Below are 18,690 nucleotides of genomic sequence, written 5' to 3'. Positions count from 1 at the left end.
ACAAGAAATTTTATCCACTGTCATCAAATATCACAGATCAACTTCCAATGGTTGCTTATCAACATCCACTAGGTTTCCATGGCAACACAAAATCCATCAATCATCCTTCATCAAGCTCTCCAATATCAAGATGGCAGATTTCTGTGGAGTCCCCAACAGTGTGGCGAAGTTCTCTTCTGGGAATACCATAAATAAGTCAATAAATCTAAATGTACTATGATAAATGAATATAAATATAGATATAAACTTATAAATTTATTTTACAACAATTACGAAACAATCTTTAAGCTTATATTAATCATTCTTGTTTGGCCTGGATGGAAGCATGCAAGGGGTCTTTCTGTGGGAGGAAACTGGATTACCCAGGGAAAACCCACATGGTCAGGCAGGTGACCCTATACCTTTTCCATTCCGGAAATCAAACCCGGGACGCTTAGGTGAAAGGCGAGTGAGTTATCACTGTGCCATCCGAACAACTATATGAAAAAGAGTTCTTTTTCCATTTACTGATGACAGTAACAGGGATGGTTTTACTCTAAGGATTCTTATTATTCATATTGATTCCTTTAAAGTCAATACATTTATGTATAGTTTGGTGGGGACTGGCCTTGAATATTGAATCACATATGACATGTAACCACAACAGAGAAACTGAAATCATCAAACTTATCATACAAGCAACTTGATGGAAAGTTGTTCGTGTTAGTTCATTGTAGGAAAAGATCTGAGATAAGTAGCTGATGTAAAAAGATTCCGTTGGGACGACATGGTGAAACATTCCAGCTGAAGCCAGATAAAGAAAAAACACAATTGATCGGCAAGTATGCCTTGCCCTATCAAGGATAACCATCTATTGCTAACAGACCTACCCATTCTCAATGAAGGGATCATATGTGACTTTGAATATTGTACACACACCAAAAATCAAAATGCCGTTGCCTGCTTCAGATATGTTTTCATGATTACTATTACTCTCCTATAACTGCTAAAATTAGTCTGTTCTACACACATGAAATAGACGATTCCATTCAATACCTCAAAACCTATCAGTCATTGATTAAGAAAACTACCGATGTGGAACAGGAGCATCTTGTGTAACTTCTTAGAAATGTTACTGTGATGGAATTAAAATCTACTTATGCAGTCCAAGTCATCACTGAGAGTGAAAAAGATGGCGTATTCGGTGGTGTATCGTTATAGGAAAATCTTTGACATTACCGAGAAAGATTCTTTTCTACTACAAAACATAAAATAATGTCTTAATACCTTGCTATTGGCTAAGATCTTCTGAAAAAAAATCACTAACCATTCAAATAGAATTCTACCCAATTGAGCTTGAAGAACCAGATAGAAAGATACACTCATGTTTCATATGGGCTATCTCAAGATCAAATTTTATTCAGCAGGCAATGAAATTAGTTCTAGAGGGACTAGAGTAAAACATATTTCTGTTTTATTAGGATGTTATCATGAATCATGGGTTTGAAACCATTCAGAAAAAAGTACTCTTGTTGTTCCAAGTATTTCTCAGTACAGCACATTAAACCAAAACTCAAGCCACAGGAGTGACATCTTCTTCAGGAGTTCTATTTCTGGGGCATGTAGTGAGTAAAAAAACCAGAAGTGCCAAACCGCAAACTGATATTCAAAAATCCCTTCAACTGGCAAGGAACTACAAACATTTCCTGGACTTGCGACCAATTTCAACTAGGGACTCGTTCAAAGACATGCTGATATCGCAGAAGCATCTTATTGTAGTCAAATGGATGTTATGTTTATCTAATATTAGAGACAACTGGAAGTATATGAATGGTTATTAAGCCTTCTAAGTTTGAAAGAAATCGGTCAAAAACTGTGGTAGGAAATTAAGATAACAAAATAATCAAAGGGCAATAACTCTTCAAAATACAATCTTACAAGAGTGTTGTTTTGGCAAAAACAATTTCGAGTCATGGTGATTGCCATAGTTAATTGAAATAGCCATAATACTTGATACTTCCGGCTTGTATAAAATTTTCAAAGTTTTTGAAATTCCTTGAGTTCATATATTTTCAAGAATTATAATAATGTTTTATACAAGTGGGGCCTGGTACTTCAAAGTTTTTGATGTTCATATGAAATAATATTCTCTGCATTAAAATACAATAATGAAATTCTATAAATTTCTCACCTGAAATCAGACTCTGTCAAGGTGCCATTCTGGATCAATTTTCCTACGTTGCTTATTTTGCGACCCCCTAAGGCATCTATACACTGTCTGTAAATTGAAACGTTAAATGCTTTAAAGTTCATACTGCAGCAGATTAATTTTTTTAAAATGTATTCATGTCTTCTATTTTTCCAAGTGTTTATGCATCATCATCATTCATATAAAATTTGGAACTCTTATGCAAAAGGTAAAAAATCATGAACCATTGTCACTGGTATATTGATAGCACAAGCATAACTCTGGTCAAGCATTTCGAAAAAAGTTGAAATTCCAGCTAACGAAAGACGACAACAAGCAATAGTGTCAAAAGATGTTGTGGTATGTAGAATGTGTGAGGTGACGATGCATCACACTGCCAGGAACAATAAATAGAACATTTCATTTTGCTTGCCATGGGCAAACAAGCTCTTATTAAACTTCCTGGTGAAAAACACCAAATGAAAAAGACAGTTCTGTGACTTCGTACCCTTTATAATATTTTACTGTCCCAGCTTCAACACCTCATCATAGCCAAATAAAAAGAAATCTCAGTTAAAAAGCTTGAAAGACCTGTCAGGTACTCACTTTTTGAAGAATCTGGTATGTGTGAGATGGTGATCCAGCATTTTATCATCTGAGAAGAATTCATCATCAGGAGCAACTTCTTGTGCTACTTTAGCCTGCGTCACAATCTGGTCTAAATCCTTAAATAAACAGAATTCAACAATAAACAAAGTTAGTGCATTCACTCAGGAGAACTTCAGTGTAATTAAGACAGCTTTAATTTCAGCACACAAACCAGTAAATCAACATTTCCAGCCTGCAGATATTCATGCAAGCCTTGAATGGCTTAGTAGAGACTCTTCCAAAATCCAAATATGATTGGTCAAATGGTCAAATGGACAACACTCCATCCCCTTCCTCCCTCCAGTATTAGATAAGTTAGTAAGTACAGACTGATAGAAAGATTCCCAACAGTTAAACAGCTGATAGATAGCCATTTTGAATGAAGCATCATGGGAAATAGAAAGTATGCTATAGAAACATATTACCTCTTGTAACTGCTGTCAGAATGTGAAAACACCCTTTTTTTTTGTAATTTAAGATAACATAATACAATGGCGTCCCCAGATGGAGAAATTGTAATAGTAATATGAAAAAAGTGTTGAATATGTGAGTGAAAACAATTTTTCAAAACATGATTGTACAGTTACATCTCTATAAAATTGACATGAGGAACTGTCAATGAATTTCATAACAGGAATCAAAGGGGAGATAATTCATCCCTGAATGTTGACTATTACCTCACTAGAATCATACTCCTCAAAATCGTCGGCATATTGAACTTCCAGTGCATCTTCAGATAACTTTGAAACATCATCTGGTATATTTGAAACCAACCCAGGGTATTGTACTTCTGACTTGTCCACAGAAGGCATTGACGTATCTTCTTGAATATCTTCTGGAATATCTAAAACACACCATGTCAAGAATATTTACATTTGCAAAATGTCACCCTCATGCCTTTGTGTTTAATTTGTCTAAAGGCAGGTGTACCAATCAAGTTGGCATTACAACTACACAGGTTAAATATAAAAAACCTTATAGAAAATAGTGATTGTTAAAACTGTTATTATTGAAGTGTTCTGTATTTTGCATATATGATACATTTTTTTAATGAATATGATTAATGTTTTCAAATACAACATATATAATCTTACACAAGTTTTCATTTCATATGAGATTTTATGAAACAAGTCTAAGAAGTTTTCATTCTAGTCAGCTTTGGCAAGCAAAAATTAGAACTTTGAGACAAGTTTTATGTAGTCTTGTATGAAATGAAAACTTCAAGATACCTTTTATAAAACTCAGAAAAGTTCATTTCAACAAGCTTCAAAATCAAAATGTGGAGAACAAAATCAAATGGGGGCAGCCTTGCACCATTTTCAATATGACATAACATTATTGTCCATATTATGACATCAGAATTGATTACTGGCAGATGCAGCCAATGAAAAACACTTTAGGGTATATTACACAAGTGACATATATATACAAGAATTCATCATATAACAGGCCAAATATGTGATAAAAATCCCCATTAAAATCAAGAATTATTAAAAGGACAAAAAGCAAGTATCCCCAAAGTTTTGATGTAATCCAACAGTTAACATATTGCATATCACACATACAACACTTCATTTATCGCCCAAGAAGTCCACAGGGACACCACTCTCTTACTCAACAATCACTAATCAGGTCAATCTGAAATTGAATGTGATAGGTGATCCTATCAAACAAAATTAGATATGGGTGGACTTGACATATGGGAATATTGCAAAAATAAATAATTTACCTTCTTCTAAATCTGAGTGTGAAGATTCATCAAAATCATCAGAATAGTCAGATTGGACTTCCGCAGCATCTGAATCCATAACAACAGGATATAAAGATAAATTCAAAAAACATGCTATAAAGACAAAACTTCAGAAGAGACAATTTGGAAAGCTTATATGAAGTGGCCTCTTCAATCAGGAAACATTTCACTTTGTTTGCTAGGCTGATTGCTGATGAAAAATTAAAATATCCAGGGTCATTTTGAGGTTGAATATTCCTGAAGTGTAACTGTAGCCTGTAATTATGTTACTGTACATCATGCAAGAAGTCCATTTCATAAAATCCAAAACAATGGGGTTAAACTGTAGACACAACAATATCAGCTTCCTGAGGAATACAAACTGCTCTGGATACAGATCAAATCACACATCTCCGAACTACACATCGGGTTGTGAAGCAGCTTCATGTCTCTCAGACAAGCTTGTCAGTAATCTCTGTGATTACTAGAATATGAACAGATAACACATTTTCAACTCTTAAAACCTTGGTCAGTATGGGTAAGAGTAAATTAGAAAATGGTTGTTAGGCGTGAATGCATAATGTAACCTTTGACACTTAAATTTTGACTTTTGACCCTTTTAAGTTGACTTCTGACCCCCACAATATGATAAGATGTAGTATTTGATGTTATCATACATTTACTATGATCATTGATGTTTGACTCAGTCCTACAATTACAGCTCACTCCACTGTCTTGTTGTGTATAACAAGAATTACAAGTTTGACTCAGTCCTACCATTACAGCTCACTCCACTGTCTTGTTGTCTATAACAAGAATTACAAGTTTGACTCAGTCCTACCATTACAGCTCACTCCACTGTCTTGTTGTCTATAACAAGAATTACAAGTTTGACTCAGTCCTACCATTACAGCTCACTCCACTGTCTTGTTGTCTATAACAAGAATTACAAGTTTGACTCAGTCCTACCATTACAGCTCACTCCACTGTCTTGTTGTCTATAACAAGAATTACAAGTTTGACTCAGTCCTACCATTACAGCTCACTCCACTGTCTTGTTGTCTATAACAAGAATTACAAGTTTGACTCAGTCCTACCATTACAGCTCACTCCACTGTCTTGTTGTCTATAACAAGAATTACAAGTTTGACTCAGTCCTACCATTACAGCTCACTCCACTGTCTTGTTGTTTTGGTGATCTTCCTTCAGCTTTTCTAGGTGATCTGTTGAACTTACTCTTCACAACAGGAGTCACATTTCCACTGATAACAAACAGATTGATAAAAGATGAAGTTCAAGGATATATACAAAAGTTTTTAAAAATAACACATTAATAATTTTATACATATTAATGTTAGGAAAAGAGTTTGGACTTCCTTTCTTTTTTCTTTCTTTCTTTCTTTCTTTCTTTCTTTTTTTCTTCCTTTCACACTTACATTTATTTATTCAAAAGTCGAAATTAAGAAACAATCATTACTGGTTCTTGACACAAATCCTTAAACATTATTTCGTCATAATTTCTTTAAACAAGAGTGTGCTAGGCAGAATGGCTGTTCAATGCCAATCATTATACCATAATGAATACAAACAGGAAATAAAACAACTACCAGGTACTGTTAAATCAAAATGCCATAAAGAAATCATCATTTCTTGTCATTATCATAAAGTCAACTACGTTTGAACAAAATTAGTTTAAAACAGAGAAAGAGCTTCTCAAAAAATTTGTAAAATCAAACTGTCATTGCTGATAACATCATTTCATGTAATAATTATAATATTTTACCAAGTTTGAAAGAAATCAATTGGAACGCATAATTTGTCAAAAACATATAAATGGAGACAGGACTTTGTTCACAAAATCTCAATAACCTTGAATTTGTACCCCTAAAACTTCCCTCTTAGGAAATCTTATTCCAAGAATAGAAATGTTTTCGTAACTGTCAACACCAATCTCTAATTCTGTATTTAAAAAAATTATAATTCCTTCATTCCTTTATCCTACAGACCTGTTCTGAGGGTTTTTAGAAGAGACACTATCGTAAGTAATTAGGTGGGAAAACTACCTGTTGTGCGTTTCTCGGACTCCTTTCTGTAGTCGTAACAACTCATTTGCCTCTATAAATGTTGCTAGGTGTCGCTGTACGTAAGGCATGTTTACAATCACACTGGCACTGAAGCAAGAAACAGAAATCCTTGTGAAAATTAAGAATATTAAGACACCCTTGTTTATCGTTGTTGTTGAATTGCTTGTATGATGGGTTTATTGCCTTGTGAACAGCCAGAGTCATTTTAAGGTGAGGTCTTCTTTCTAGTAACTGGTGACCACCTTACTGAACAACAGACAATGGCCCCGTTACCTGTCATCTAGATCAATTAAGGTAAAGGATTTTGCCTATGGACTCAACCACATAGACCACTTCATTTCTCATCTTCACGAAAAACACAAATGGCCCTGGATAAGGAGTGCTGAGTTGTTTTGCCCCCAATTTCAGTGTCCTGTAATAAGCCCACCCCACTCACTTTGAAATAAAATTCGTAAGTTAGCCTTCTTGGCATAATGCAAATTAGATATGAAAACTGTTAATGCTTACACATATTATGATACAAACATTAGTTATTTAATAACAATTGCATGAGAAGTTATTTCAACTTATACTAATCACTCTTGTTGGCCCAAATGGAAGTGCCTGAGGAGGAAACCAGAGTACCCAGGAAAAGCTACATGGTCAGGTAGGTGACTCCATATCTTTTAACATCAATTTTGGGGAATCAAACGCCGGAAGGCTAAGTGAAAGTGTGTTACTACTGCACACCACCCACAACCACCATATTAACAGTACATGTTACCTGGGACGATCGTCCGGTGTTTTCACCAGCAATGCTGTCACTACCCCGTGAAGATCATCAGAATAACGATCAGGAATTCTCTACAAAATGAAATAAATCTACAGTAAAGATATCGTGATTCATGGCATGTAAGTTGTGATATTTCTATCATACTGATTACAATGAATACTACAGGAAAGCTGTTGATTGCTTGCCTTTTTTATTTTCTATCTCATTATATTATACTAAACGGATTAGATTTTAACAAAAATAGCTTAATTTATGACTGTCACCATCATCTTTAAGATGAAGTGGTTGTTTTGTCAAATGTACTGTTGCCTCTTGCTGTATAAAATTACAATGTGATGATGATGAATATACAATCAATGTCATTTATAGTTTATTAAATAACAATAATTTGTATTTATTTTATAACTTTACAGTGTGGAGGTAAATATCAGTTAATTACAATTTAAGTCCACACAGAAGAGAATTGTAATTTTGAAATGATAAATATCCCATATAAAAAAAATTGCCTTGATTTTTGCTTTTGGTCTTGTTATTTTTTGTTTGTGTTAAATTCATCTTAAATCAAATAAGACACATTTAAAACATATGTTTTCCCTTGATAAAAAATGTAGCCTCTTTTCAATTTTTGCATAATAGGCAAAAATTACAAAAGAAGAAAATTTTCCTATATACAGTATTTTGTTACCAGCATAAACATCAGTTGTACATAAATAAAATGCTGATTTTTTTTAACTCAGGTGATTTAAAAAAAATAAGAGAAACATCAATTAACAGTTAAAATTAAAAGTAATCAAAATTACCTCATATTCTGCTTTGATGATTTTCATAAAGAGGCTGATTAGATTCTGTGCATCAAATGGAGGCTTCAGTGCACACATCTCATAAAGAACACATCCCAAAGCCTTTAACAAAAAACAAAATCAGTTAGAAAACAAACTACATCTCCAGAAGTAAAACTACTGGTATGTTAATTTTCATCATACATTTATCTCTTTGTTAGTAAGGTCATTTTAATTGATAACTAGGCAAATGTAAAAGACACTAAAATTTATATCGCTCTCTCTAAACCCCAATATACCAAATTAATATCGCCCTCTCCCAACCCCAATATACTTAATTTCCAAATTAATTGTTTTTTAGAATTTGTATATACCATAGATATGTTGTTGTCAATTATTTATGTTAATCTATTATCAAACATGAACTTTAAAGCTTGTAAACTATTTAATTTTCAATTTACTCAAATACTGGATTTTTATCCCCAAAAAAGCGGTTGTGATATACACTCACATGTAACAGACACGATTTATTGACACATACTGCTTGTGTTCATAAGACCAGCATCTAAGGCAAAATGTTATCATAGACAGTTTATCTCTACTAATTCTAAGAAAAAAAGTAAGGCCATTCCTTTCACTCAAGGTAAACAAAACTGCTAATATGGACTTTAAAAACATTCAAGGAAAAGTGGATCTTCTTTTTGACTATGAGATCACTATAATATAAAACATTTGTCACCATTACTTACCCATACATCTGACTTTGAACTGTAAGGGATATCTTGACACAATTCAGGACTGAGGTATGTTGGAGTGCCCACAACTGTTTTCGCAAGGTCTATAGTGTGATCTAGTACCTTAGATATTCCAAAGTCACCTGTATATTTTAAGCATAAGCTCAACATTACCAACTTGTAAGACCAATTCAAATGTGCATGTGAGTCTAGTAATTACAGTTCTTCAGAAGAAGTTGTTTTCAAATTTTCATACTTCTTTGCTCCTTTATGGAGATAAGTGACTTTTAGAAATGTTTAAGAGAAAAAGATTTTATAATGATTTGAATTTTTTTTTGCAAGCAGCATCCATACCATTCAACATTGTAGAATTCTTACATAAACAAATTAAAAACAATTTAGGTAAAAATAAAACCACTGATATATCATGATTTTTGGCCTTTTGAAAATCTGAAAATCTTTTAAAAGATTTTTTCAAGCAGCATCCATACCATTCAACATTGAAGAATTCTTACATAAATGAATTAAAAATAATTAATTTGCTGAGTTCATCCAGTAATGACCCTATGTCTGGTGATAAGCCCAACTATTTCTGTTGCTGTTCTGGAAATTTTAAACAAACCATCATGTAAGAAGTGATGGTTCATCCTACAGCTTATTGAAGGATAAAATCTGTAGGTATTAAGTCATTATTACATTCAAAAGAAGAAGCAGTTTAAAAAAAAAATAAAGAGCTGACAGATAATCTTTGGTATACTCACAACTACATAGTATCAAAAGAAAGGCAGTCTTACTGTAGACAAACTCATTTTCCATACCCATGGTCATATACCATATACATTTACCACAGGCCCGCCCATTTACCATAGACATACCCAATCACTACAGAAAAGTCAATTTCCCACAGACATACACATTTACCACAGGCCCGCCCATTTACCATAGACATACCCAATCACTACAGAAAAGTCAATTTCCCACAGACATACCCATTTACCACAGACATGCCCATTTGCCACATACCCAGTTACCACAGACATAACCATTTACTATAGACATGCCCATTTACTACAGCCAGGGACATTTGGAGGTAGGGTCTCGTCAGTGTTTTATCACCCTGTCTACAGCCAGGGTCACTTGGAGATAGAGTCTCCTCAGTATTACTTCAAAGTCGCTCTTGGCTATCCCTCTACAATTTGAGGTGTGTTACATTCAATCCAGGGTATACTGAGGTTACATTACCCAAGGACAAAACAACAACAGCACAAAAAGATCACATCAAGATCAATGTGATATGTGATTCCAGCTTCTGAGGAATACAAAGCATTCCAAGCAGGGATCAAACCTACCCATCTCCGACCTTCACCCTAACAGAGATTTAACCTATACACCTAGGATCTTCACCCTAACAGAGATTCACCCAAACAGAGATCAAACCTACCCATCTCGGATCTTCACCCAAACAGAGATTGAACCTATACACCTAGGATCTTCACCCAAACAGAGATTGAACCTATACACCTTGCATCTTCACCCAAACAGAGATCCAACATATGCACCTCGGATCTTCACCCAAACAGAAATCGAACCTATACACCTAGGATCTTTACCTGACACTGTGTAGTCCAACCCTTTATTTACTGAACAATTACCACTTTGCTTCTTCACCTGAGGTTAAATAAACCAAATCACTACTGACAGAGCAATAATAACTCTTCCGTAGGCACTGAATCACATATCTGGTCCTTTACCCAAGGACTTGCAGTACAACCAATGCCAGACTGAGTGACAGTAACCCGCCAGAAAGACCAGTATACAGAAATGAACAGATTGTGTTTCTTTTATAAAAGTAGATACTATTTGATACAACAGGAAAGACGTCTAAACTTACCAATCTTTACAACATTTCTTTTAGTGAGGAACACATTTTCTGTTTTCAGGTCCCTATAAAATATTAGAAATAAAAACCTTAATAATGAGTTACATCAAATTATATAAATTAAGAGGCTAGTCACAACTAGAATTAACTAAATATTTCTGAACAACAAACAAATTTACAATTATGCATTAATAAGAAACACTACTTTTATATCAATCACAATTCAATGTATTCCAATTGATAAAATATTAGATTTTCCTTGGACAATATAGATATAATCTTAAGCTGTAAAAAAAACAATGCAAGAAACAATGGTGCATTTGACATTTGATTGGCAACTGAGCAAATTTAGCAAACAGACATGTAAGAAGTAAGTATAACTTACCTACACTAAAACTGTATATTTTCATGGGGCTCAAATTTCATGGTTTTCCATAAAAATGCCTATTTCTTGACAATTTATTTCATAGATAAACAACACTTAAAATATGAATTGATTGATGTGTACAGACAAAATCAAAGAAAATAACTCCTTAAATGAAAACTAATGATATAATATAATGAGGTTAGGAGATGTCTTTGAAGGTTTTGAATAAGTGAATGAATATTTAAGTTAGCAGTATAACTTACTGTGAGGTTTGTATTGTGAAGAACTTAAGATATTTAAAGTTATCAGATGAACCTATAGGGGAGCTTTATAACTTATCTGTGAAGTCAGAAGACATATTAGCTTTCCTTAAATTAGCAGAAAACCAGTCCTGTAAGCGAGCATTATAATTCACCTGTAAGGTAAGTAGAAAACTTAACAAATTTCGAGTTGGTAGATGAACCTATAAGTAAACGTTATACAGTTTTCAGTTAGCAGAATCTATTTAGTGAGCTTGCATGTATACATGTTGAAATTAACAGATAAGTTAGCACTACTGAGGATAACCTAGTAAACATGTATGTACATACCTGTATGTTAGCAAACTAGTTAACAGATTTGTGTGGTTAGCATGTATGTACATACCTGTGTGTTAGCAAACTAGTTAACAGATTTCTGTGGTTAGCATGTAAGTACATACCTATGTGTAGCAAACTAGTTAACAGATTTGTGTGGTTAGCATGTATGTACATACCTGTATGTTAGCAAACTAGTTAACAGATTTCTGTGGTTAGCATGTAAGTACATACCTATGTGTAGCAAACTAGTTAACAGATTTGTGTGGTTAGCACGTATGTACATACCTGTGAAGAATTTTCTGTGAGTGTATGTACTGAACAGCCATGATGAGCTGGACAAACCACTGTAATAAAAACAAAAAAAAAGTATAAATAATCACCAAAATTTTAGTTAATGTACATATACCTAAATCTCCCTGCAGTTACAGTATGAACTTTGTGGGACTAATATTTCATGGTTGCCTCAATTAAATCCAGCCTCCTCCCCCCCCTCTCAAATATTGTTAGCTATACAGTAATACTGGGGGTCTAAAACAATACTTCTGACATAATATCAGGTTTGTGCATATTGATAGACATTGAATGAGCATTTGTAGAAAATTCTAATAAATAGCCGTAGATATGAATTGGATTATTACCAGACTTGGACTTACCCCTGGAAAAGTACGGTATCTAATTTTTCATGCCACTAAAAATTCCAAGCCAAGGGAAAATTACTTGATAAGTTTCTTTTTGACAAACAAATAACATTAATCTATGTTCTCTTTCTGATCTACATCATATCTACTTATTAAGTGCTTCAATTTTTAATTTTTCAGATTTTAGAAGCCTAATTTGAGAATGACTTGACTAAGCTCCAGTGACTTATCAAAACAAAATTATTATTGTAATCCAAGCTATTCTGTGGAATAATATTTCAAATTAAAATTAATTGTAATTTGTGCATTACCCTGATTAATTTATAATTATCACAATAAAACCACATCAAAGTAAATACATGACTGAAGTCATATCATTATTTGACAACTCTGATTTAAAGTTTTTCTCCTCTTTTGAAACAAAATCAGTTTTAGATTTGAATCTTCATCAAAAGCTTCTGAAGCATCTTTGATGTTTCATATATCAAGGTTCAAAGGTCAACATATACATTAGACTGCATGTTGATATTGGGCAGAGTATGTGGAGCTTTGTTACTATTGTACAAAACTCAAAAATCATTTTGTATAAATACATGTACAGGTTGTCTTCACATAGCTAGACCCTCTCCCACTTGGTGCTGGATCACGCTGTAGTAGGCATAAATAAAAAAAAATGTATCTTGGTTCTGCTTCATTTATCCTTCGATGATCCTTTGATAAATTAAGACTAAACTTTCTTTATAAATGTGGTACATGTACTTACACCCATAATAACAGCTTCTTCAAAGTATTGGTTTTTCTGAAACAGAAATTTGTGTTAATTAATTGTCAACAGGTTTACAAATATGATACAAAAATTGCTATGAATTACAACTTTGAGCTTGGTTTTAGAACCTTAAAACACAACAGCATCAAAGGTACCATATTAACTGTATGATACCTGTCATTGATACTTTAATGTTCTCGTGATATATATAAATACTACATGTGATCCACTATTTATTGTCTTGAGGGGAGTTTCATTCTACATCACCTTGACCATTTTACATGTCATACAATGGTCTTAATACTTTCATAAAAGGGAATGACTGAAAGTGACCGTTGAGGACAGGTGACTGCTTTAAACAGGTGACAGCTTTAAACAGGTGATTACTTTAACAGGTAACTGCTTAAACAGGTGTCTGCTTTAAACAGGTAACTACTTAAACAGGTGACTGCTTAAAACAGGTAACTGCTTAAACAGGTGACTGCTTGAAACAGGTGACTGCTTAAAACAGGTAACTGCTTAAACAGGTGACTGCTTGAAACAGGTGACTGCTTAAAACAGGTAACTGCTTAGACAGGTGACTGCTTGCTTAAATCTGATGACTGCATAAAACAGCAAACTGCTTAAATAGTTGACCACTTAAAACAGTTGACTGCTTATTGAATAGATGACTGCTTAAAAAGATTGACAAGAAAAGCAAAGTTTAGGTGCCAAAAGTTGGTAAAAGTGAGATTATAAATACATGTAATTACTTGCCAGAAAAATTATTTCAGAGTTGAGTTTTTTCTACCATTAAATATTTTCATTTGAAACTTATCCTGAAATATGTACATGTATCCAGTCAAAATAGTTCCTTCATAATTCTGTCACTAAAATTTTGTTATATTGCTAACAACTCGCTTGGCTTCAGAACAGCAGTGTATCAGTGTATTTTATTTAAATATTCATCATCACTCACTTTTGCAACATCTGTAATTTTGTCATCCATTGTGCCTCCATCACAGAAGTCCTGTTACAAATAAAGAAAAATTAGATTTATTAAATGAAATTGATTACTTTGAACTCCATCCCGAACCCAGCTGTTTGGCTTAAAAAGATAACCGATAATTAAATGTCAAATTTCAAATATTTCGTTTGTAAACTATCAGAGTACAGGTAATACAAATGCCTCAGATTTCTTGTCTTCATTATTGAGATAATTTTTCATGGGGCTAGTGTACCTCTTAATCATGATTTTTACATTTCTTTCAATCACTTTCAACTGAATTTCCTTGATTGCCTCCCAGATCTAACATTTACGTCTTTAAGGATGACAACAGATGTCATGATTATTTATCTCTGTCACCCAGGTTACATTCATATTGAAAATAAATTCCATCTGATGACCGTTCAATAGATATGTTTACATCTCTGATATTATCTTAAACTGTTTAAACCCCAATAAACACAACTTTTGCTATAAAATTGAAGATAAAAATTTATCTATCTATATAGATATAATAAAAGTTAACTTATCTGAGAAATACACAAGACAATACTGTATGTTGGTATTGACATAAAAGCTGTTAAAATTCTTTGAAATTCAAAACATGCTTCTGTTAGAGGTTTGTATTTACTATAAACACATATATGTCCTATTCACACTACAAAGCGAGTCCTCAAATGATTATGGCCTTTGAAATATCATATCACATTGGTTTGTATTTTAAACCGGACCAACTTTTATCAAATTCTATTTGTTTTGATATCCCCAACAAGTGCTTTGTAATAAATATCAGTCAGTTTAAGTATTCTTTAAAGTTATCTTTATAAAAAAGTTTTCTCAAAAACTTTTTGGATCATGTAAATTTGTCAAATGATGCATATACTGGGGTCTTTAAAATGTCTATTAATATAAACTATAAAGTTTTCCTCTGTATGTTTAGTTACTGGGAGAGTTCTGAAAATCATTTGAACGATTAATTAAGTATAAAGCTATGATGTGTGTTACCTGAGGTGATGCGCAGAGCACTATGTAACAAATATAAGTCACTATGACGGCAAAATGACATCATATTTTATCACATGATCTAGAATGTTTTTATGACTTCCTCCTGTAGATGACATCCAGACTAACTTTGAGTTAATAGGAGGTCATGATTTAAGATGTAAATGTAAAATCTTGAATCCCAATAATTAAAACTGATTAATAATGAAGAAATACCATATAGCTGGTAATTTTCCAGAGTCAAAATATTTACAATTTTCTAATAAAACTGTTGAATTATATAATACCAAATGAAAATTTTGTGACTTGGATGTAAAAGAATATCTAACACACACTTGTAACAGGGACTGAATTTTAGCAGTCATGTTTATGTACTGCAAAATAGCAAAAATATCTTCTTCATGAAAGTAAGTAGCCAAGCCGTAATCTTCTACATTACTGGCCTAAGTCATATCGATGGTAAAAAAGGTTTAAGCCTTGTATGGGTCAGTTTTATCAACATATAACAATACTAAGTGAGAAAGTTTATATATGAACAAAAAAATTTGCACAGGACATCAGACTTAACTTTCTGACACCAAAACAATATATAGTAAATCTATGTTTAACAACTCATATAGATTATAAAAAGTTTTTATTTACAAATCTAATTCAACCTTTCATATTCCTATGAAAAGTAACCATGAAATTGATAAATGCTAAGCATTTTATTGATTTATTTTTTTTTTAAATTTCAGCTTGAATATTTAATTATGAGGAACTGAAGCCAGTGTAAATTCCTTTCGGACCTCCCAGAGTAAATTACTTCCCTTTGGTTCACTCTTCAGTACTAGTATATTGTATATCATTGAACTTGTCAGGGTTTGAGAATGAGTAAGTGGTTTCTTACCTGGATAATGTAGAGAAATTCATCGCCCTCGTAAAACGAGTCATAGTAAGCTACTATATGTGGATGTTTTAGTTGAGATAGGATACTGAAATAAACAAAAAATACAAATACTCTGAAATCATAAATTTTTGTCAGCCTCAATTTTTGTGATTGAAAAATAATCACTATTTCAATGATATTTGATTTCATGCATGAATATATATCAATATATGTACTTATACTAATTTCAATAGTTTGTGGGCATATGACTTTGTGAATTAAGAGTTCAAACAAAAATCATTGACTTTACAGTTATTAGTAGACAGAGGCTGTGTCTTGTTAGTAATTTACTTAAGCCATATTTGTGGTCAACATGGGGCCAAAATGGATGAAACACAAACACTCCTGAAGACTAACTGCAACATAAGAGTAGATGAAAATGTGTCATGAAAATATGACAGCTGACACACTTTTTCATCTAATTGCTGGACCAGTGAATGTTTGAGAACCCAGCTATTTTCACTGCTTGTTTGATAAAGAAAATGGACATTTTTTAAAGCTCACAAATTCTATTTTCAATCACTGTTTGCATTAAAGATAAAGATCTTCTCAAATTACATCTATGGTTATTTATAATTTAAGTGTGAAAATAAGTAAGTAAGTAAGTACCCAGGAAAAATATTTACAGGATATAAACATTAATGATGGGTTATAAGTAACAAATTTATAATCAATTATCCATGTATCCAAGAGAGCCTTTTCGTATAGCTAAATGATTATATAATTGGCTGACGATGTGTTCCTTATTCATACAATGTCTTTGCTTTCTCTGGTGTAGTAATCTTTTGAGGTTTATTATCCTGGCTTTATCTTGAACTACACTTGCAATATATTTTTGTAGAGTGCAATTCATATATAGATATTTATTTTTTTAAATACTGTTATATGGACGATTAACTTCATTGATAAATATAGCCCAATAAATCACCTTATACTAATTCTTACAGTTCATGGACAAATAAATTCATGGATTAAGAGTACCAATGAAATCTATGAAAATAAAACCCCAACAAAAATTAAATTTACAGTAATGATATCAATTTTACATCACAATTTGTCAAAGTCAGGAGGTGGACTTATTACAGGACTATATAAAAAACAGTTGTTTGTAATTCTGTCACACTGCAATGAATAAGTGTGAGCTTGTTACCAGACAATGCCTTATTGGTAGATAAATACAGTATATAGATCAAATGGAAAGATGTACAGGTGTACAATTTACTTTAATCATCCATGGTGAAACTACTTACTTTGCTTCTTTCTGTACAAATTCTTTGGTTCTGGTCTTTTTCCTTTCATCAAGTTCAATTTTTTTCAAGGCATATAACCTGTCATAGACATCATCTACATTCATGTACATGTAAACAACACAATGAAATTCATTATTTTAGGTCTTTCACAATATCTTTATCATGAGTTTCTATCTTTTTTTTTATTTCAAAAGAAGATGTGAAATTAAATATTTGAAACATGGCAACTGATTACAAATGAATACATGTTTGTGTTATATCATGTTGCATGATATGAGTTCCTCTAATATTATCTGGTAAGATTTGAGCTCTTCTTTATGCCATATTATAAGACATAAGCTCCTCTTTATATCATACTATAAAACAATAGTTCCTCTTTATATCATGTTGTAAAACAATAGTTCCTCTTTATATGTTGTATGATAAGAGCTCATCTTTTCACCATGTTGTAAAATGCATTTGTATCAGCACCTCATTTTATGTTGTTTTCAGACATTAAATTACCATTATAATGTTGTAATATATGAGCTCTTTATACAAATATCATGCTTTATATTGATATAAGCTCTTTATATCATGCTGTATGAGATAATATCTTTATACATTTATCATGCTGTAACATATAAGCTCTTTGAATCATACTGTAAGGTATGAGCTCTTTATATCATGCTGTAAGGTATGAGCTCTTTATATCATGTTGTAAGGTATGAGCTCTTTATATCATGCTGTAAGGTATGAGCTCTTTATATCATGCTGTAAGATATGAGCTCTTTATATCATGATGTAAGATATGAGCTCTTTATATCGTGCTGTAAGATATGAGCTCTTTGTATCATGCTGTAAGATATAAGCTCTTTGTATCATGCTGTAATGTATGAGCTCTTTATATCATGCTGTAAGATATATTACATGTGCTCTCTGCAGTTGAGGCTTATTCAAGAACAATTCATAAAAACTTTGTCTGCATTTTGTAATGGCCATGAGAGTCGTTATTATCTAAAAGCAGTGTATCCAAAAGACCATGGATCTGTGAAAGCTATTTAAGAAAAATAAAAAATGCACAGTTAGAATTTAGTTAAATACAAACAGAATATATAACATCATTGAAATGATGGTTCCACATGAATAGTATACATGACACTTCAGCAACTTAAATTTTGTTTAAAGAATATCTTTAAGGGCAGACCAATGCATGCAGTTTCTGTAAAAGACCTTACATACTGACCTCTTATTGTCTCTGTGTCTGACCAGATACACTGACCCACAGCCTCCAGACCCTAGTCTGTGGACAGTGTCATAGCGCTCCATAACTATCACCACTGGACACCAGACTACACTGTGGACCTGTAAGGATCACCCAAATTTTCTCAGGCCTTAATACCAC

General features: G+C 32.8%; 1 protein-coding gene across 1 annotated transcript; it reads right to left on the bottom strand.

Annotated features, from left to right (window-relative positions):
• Window positions 1-84: 84 nt before the first annotated feature.
• Window positions 85-18,614, bottom strand: LOC132553805 (uncharacterized). Its single transcript, XM_060218084.1, is given in 17 exon segments — window positions 85-176; window positions 2,171-2,257; window positions 2,774-2,892; window positions 3,493-3,659; window positions 4,545-4,613; window positions 5,706-5,806; window positions 6,551-6,715; window positions 7,392-7,471; window positions 8,201-8,302; window positions 8,929-9,056; window positions 10,805-10,857; window positions 12,023-12,081; window positions 13,139-13,174; window positions 14,100-14,150; window positions 16,018-16,102; window positions 17,307-17,384; window positions 18,532-18,614. Coding segments are annotated over 17 exon segments (1,539 nt in total). The 3' UTR covers window positions 85-100.
• Between the last annotated feature and the right edge of the window lie 76 nt (window positions 18,615-18,690).

This window comes from Ylistrum balloti, unplaced genomic scaffold, assembly GCF_031769215.1.
Source record: "Ylistrum balloti isolate Yb309-2 unplaced genomic scaffold, AGI_CSIRO_Ybal_v1 Utg370354, whole genome shotgun sequence".
NCBI lineage: Eukaryota > Metazoa > Mollusca > Bivalvia > Pectinida > Pectinidae > Ylistrum > Ylistrum balloti.
This window is presented reverse-complemented; position numbering and strand designations above follow the sequence as displayed.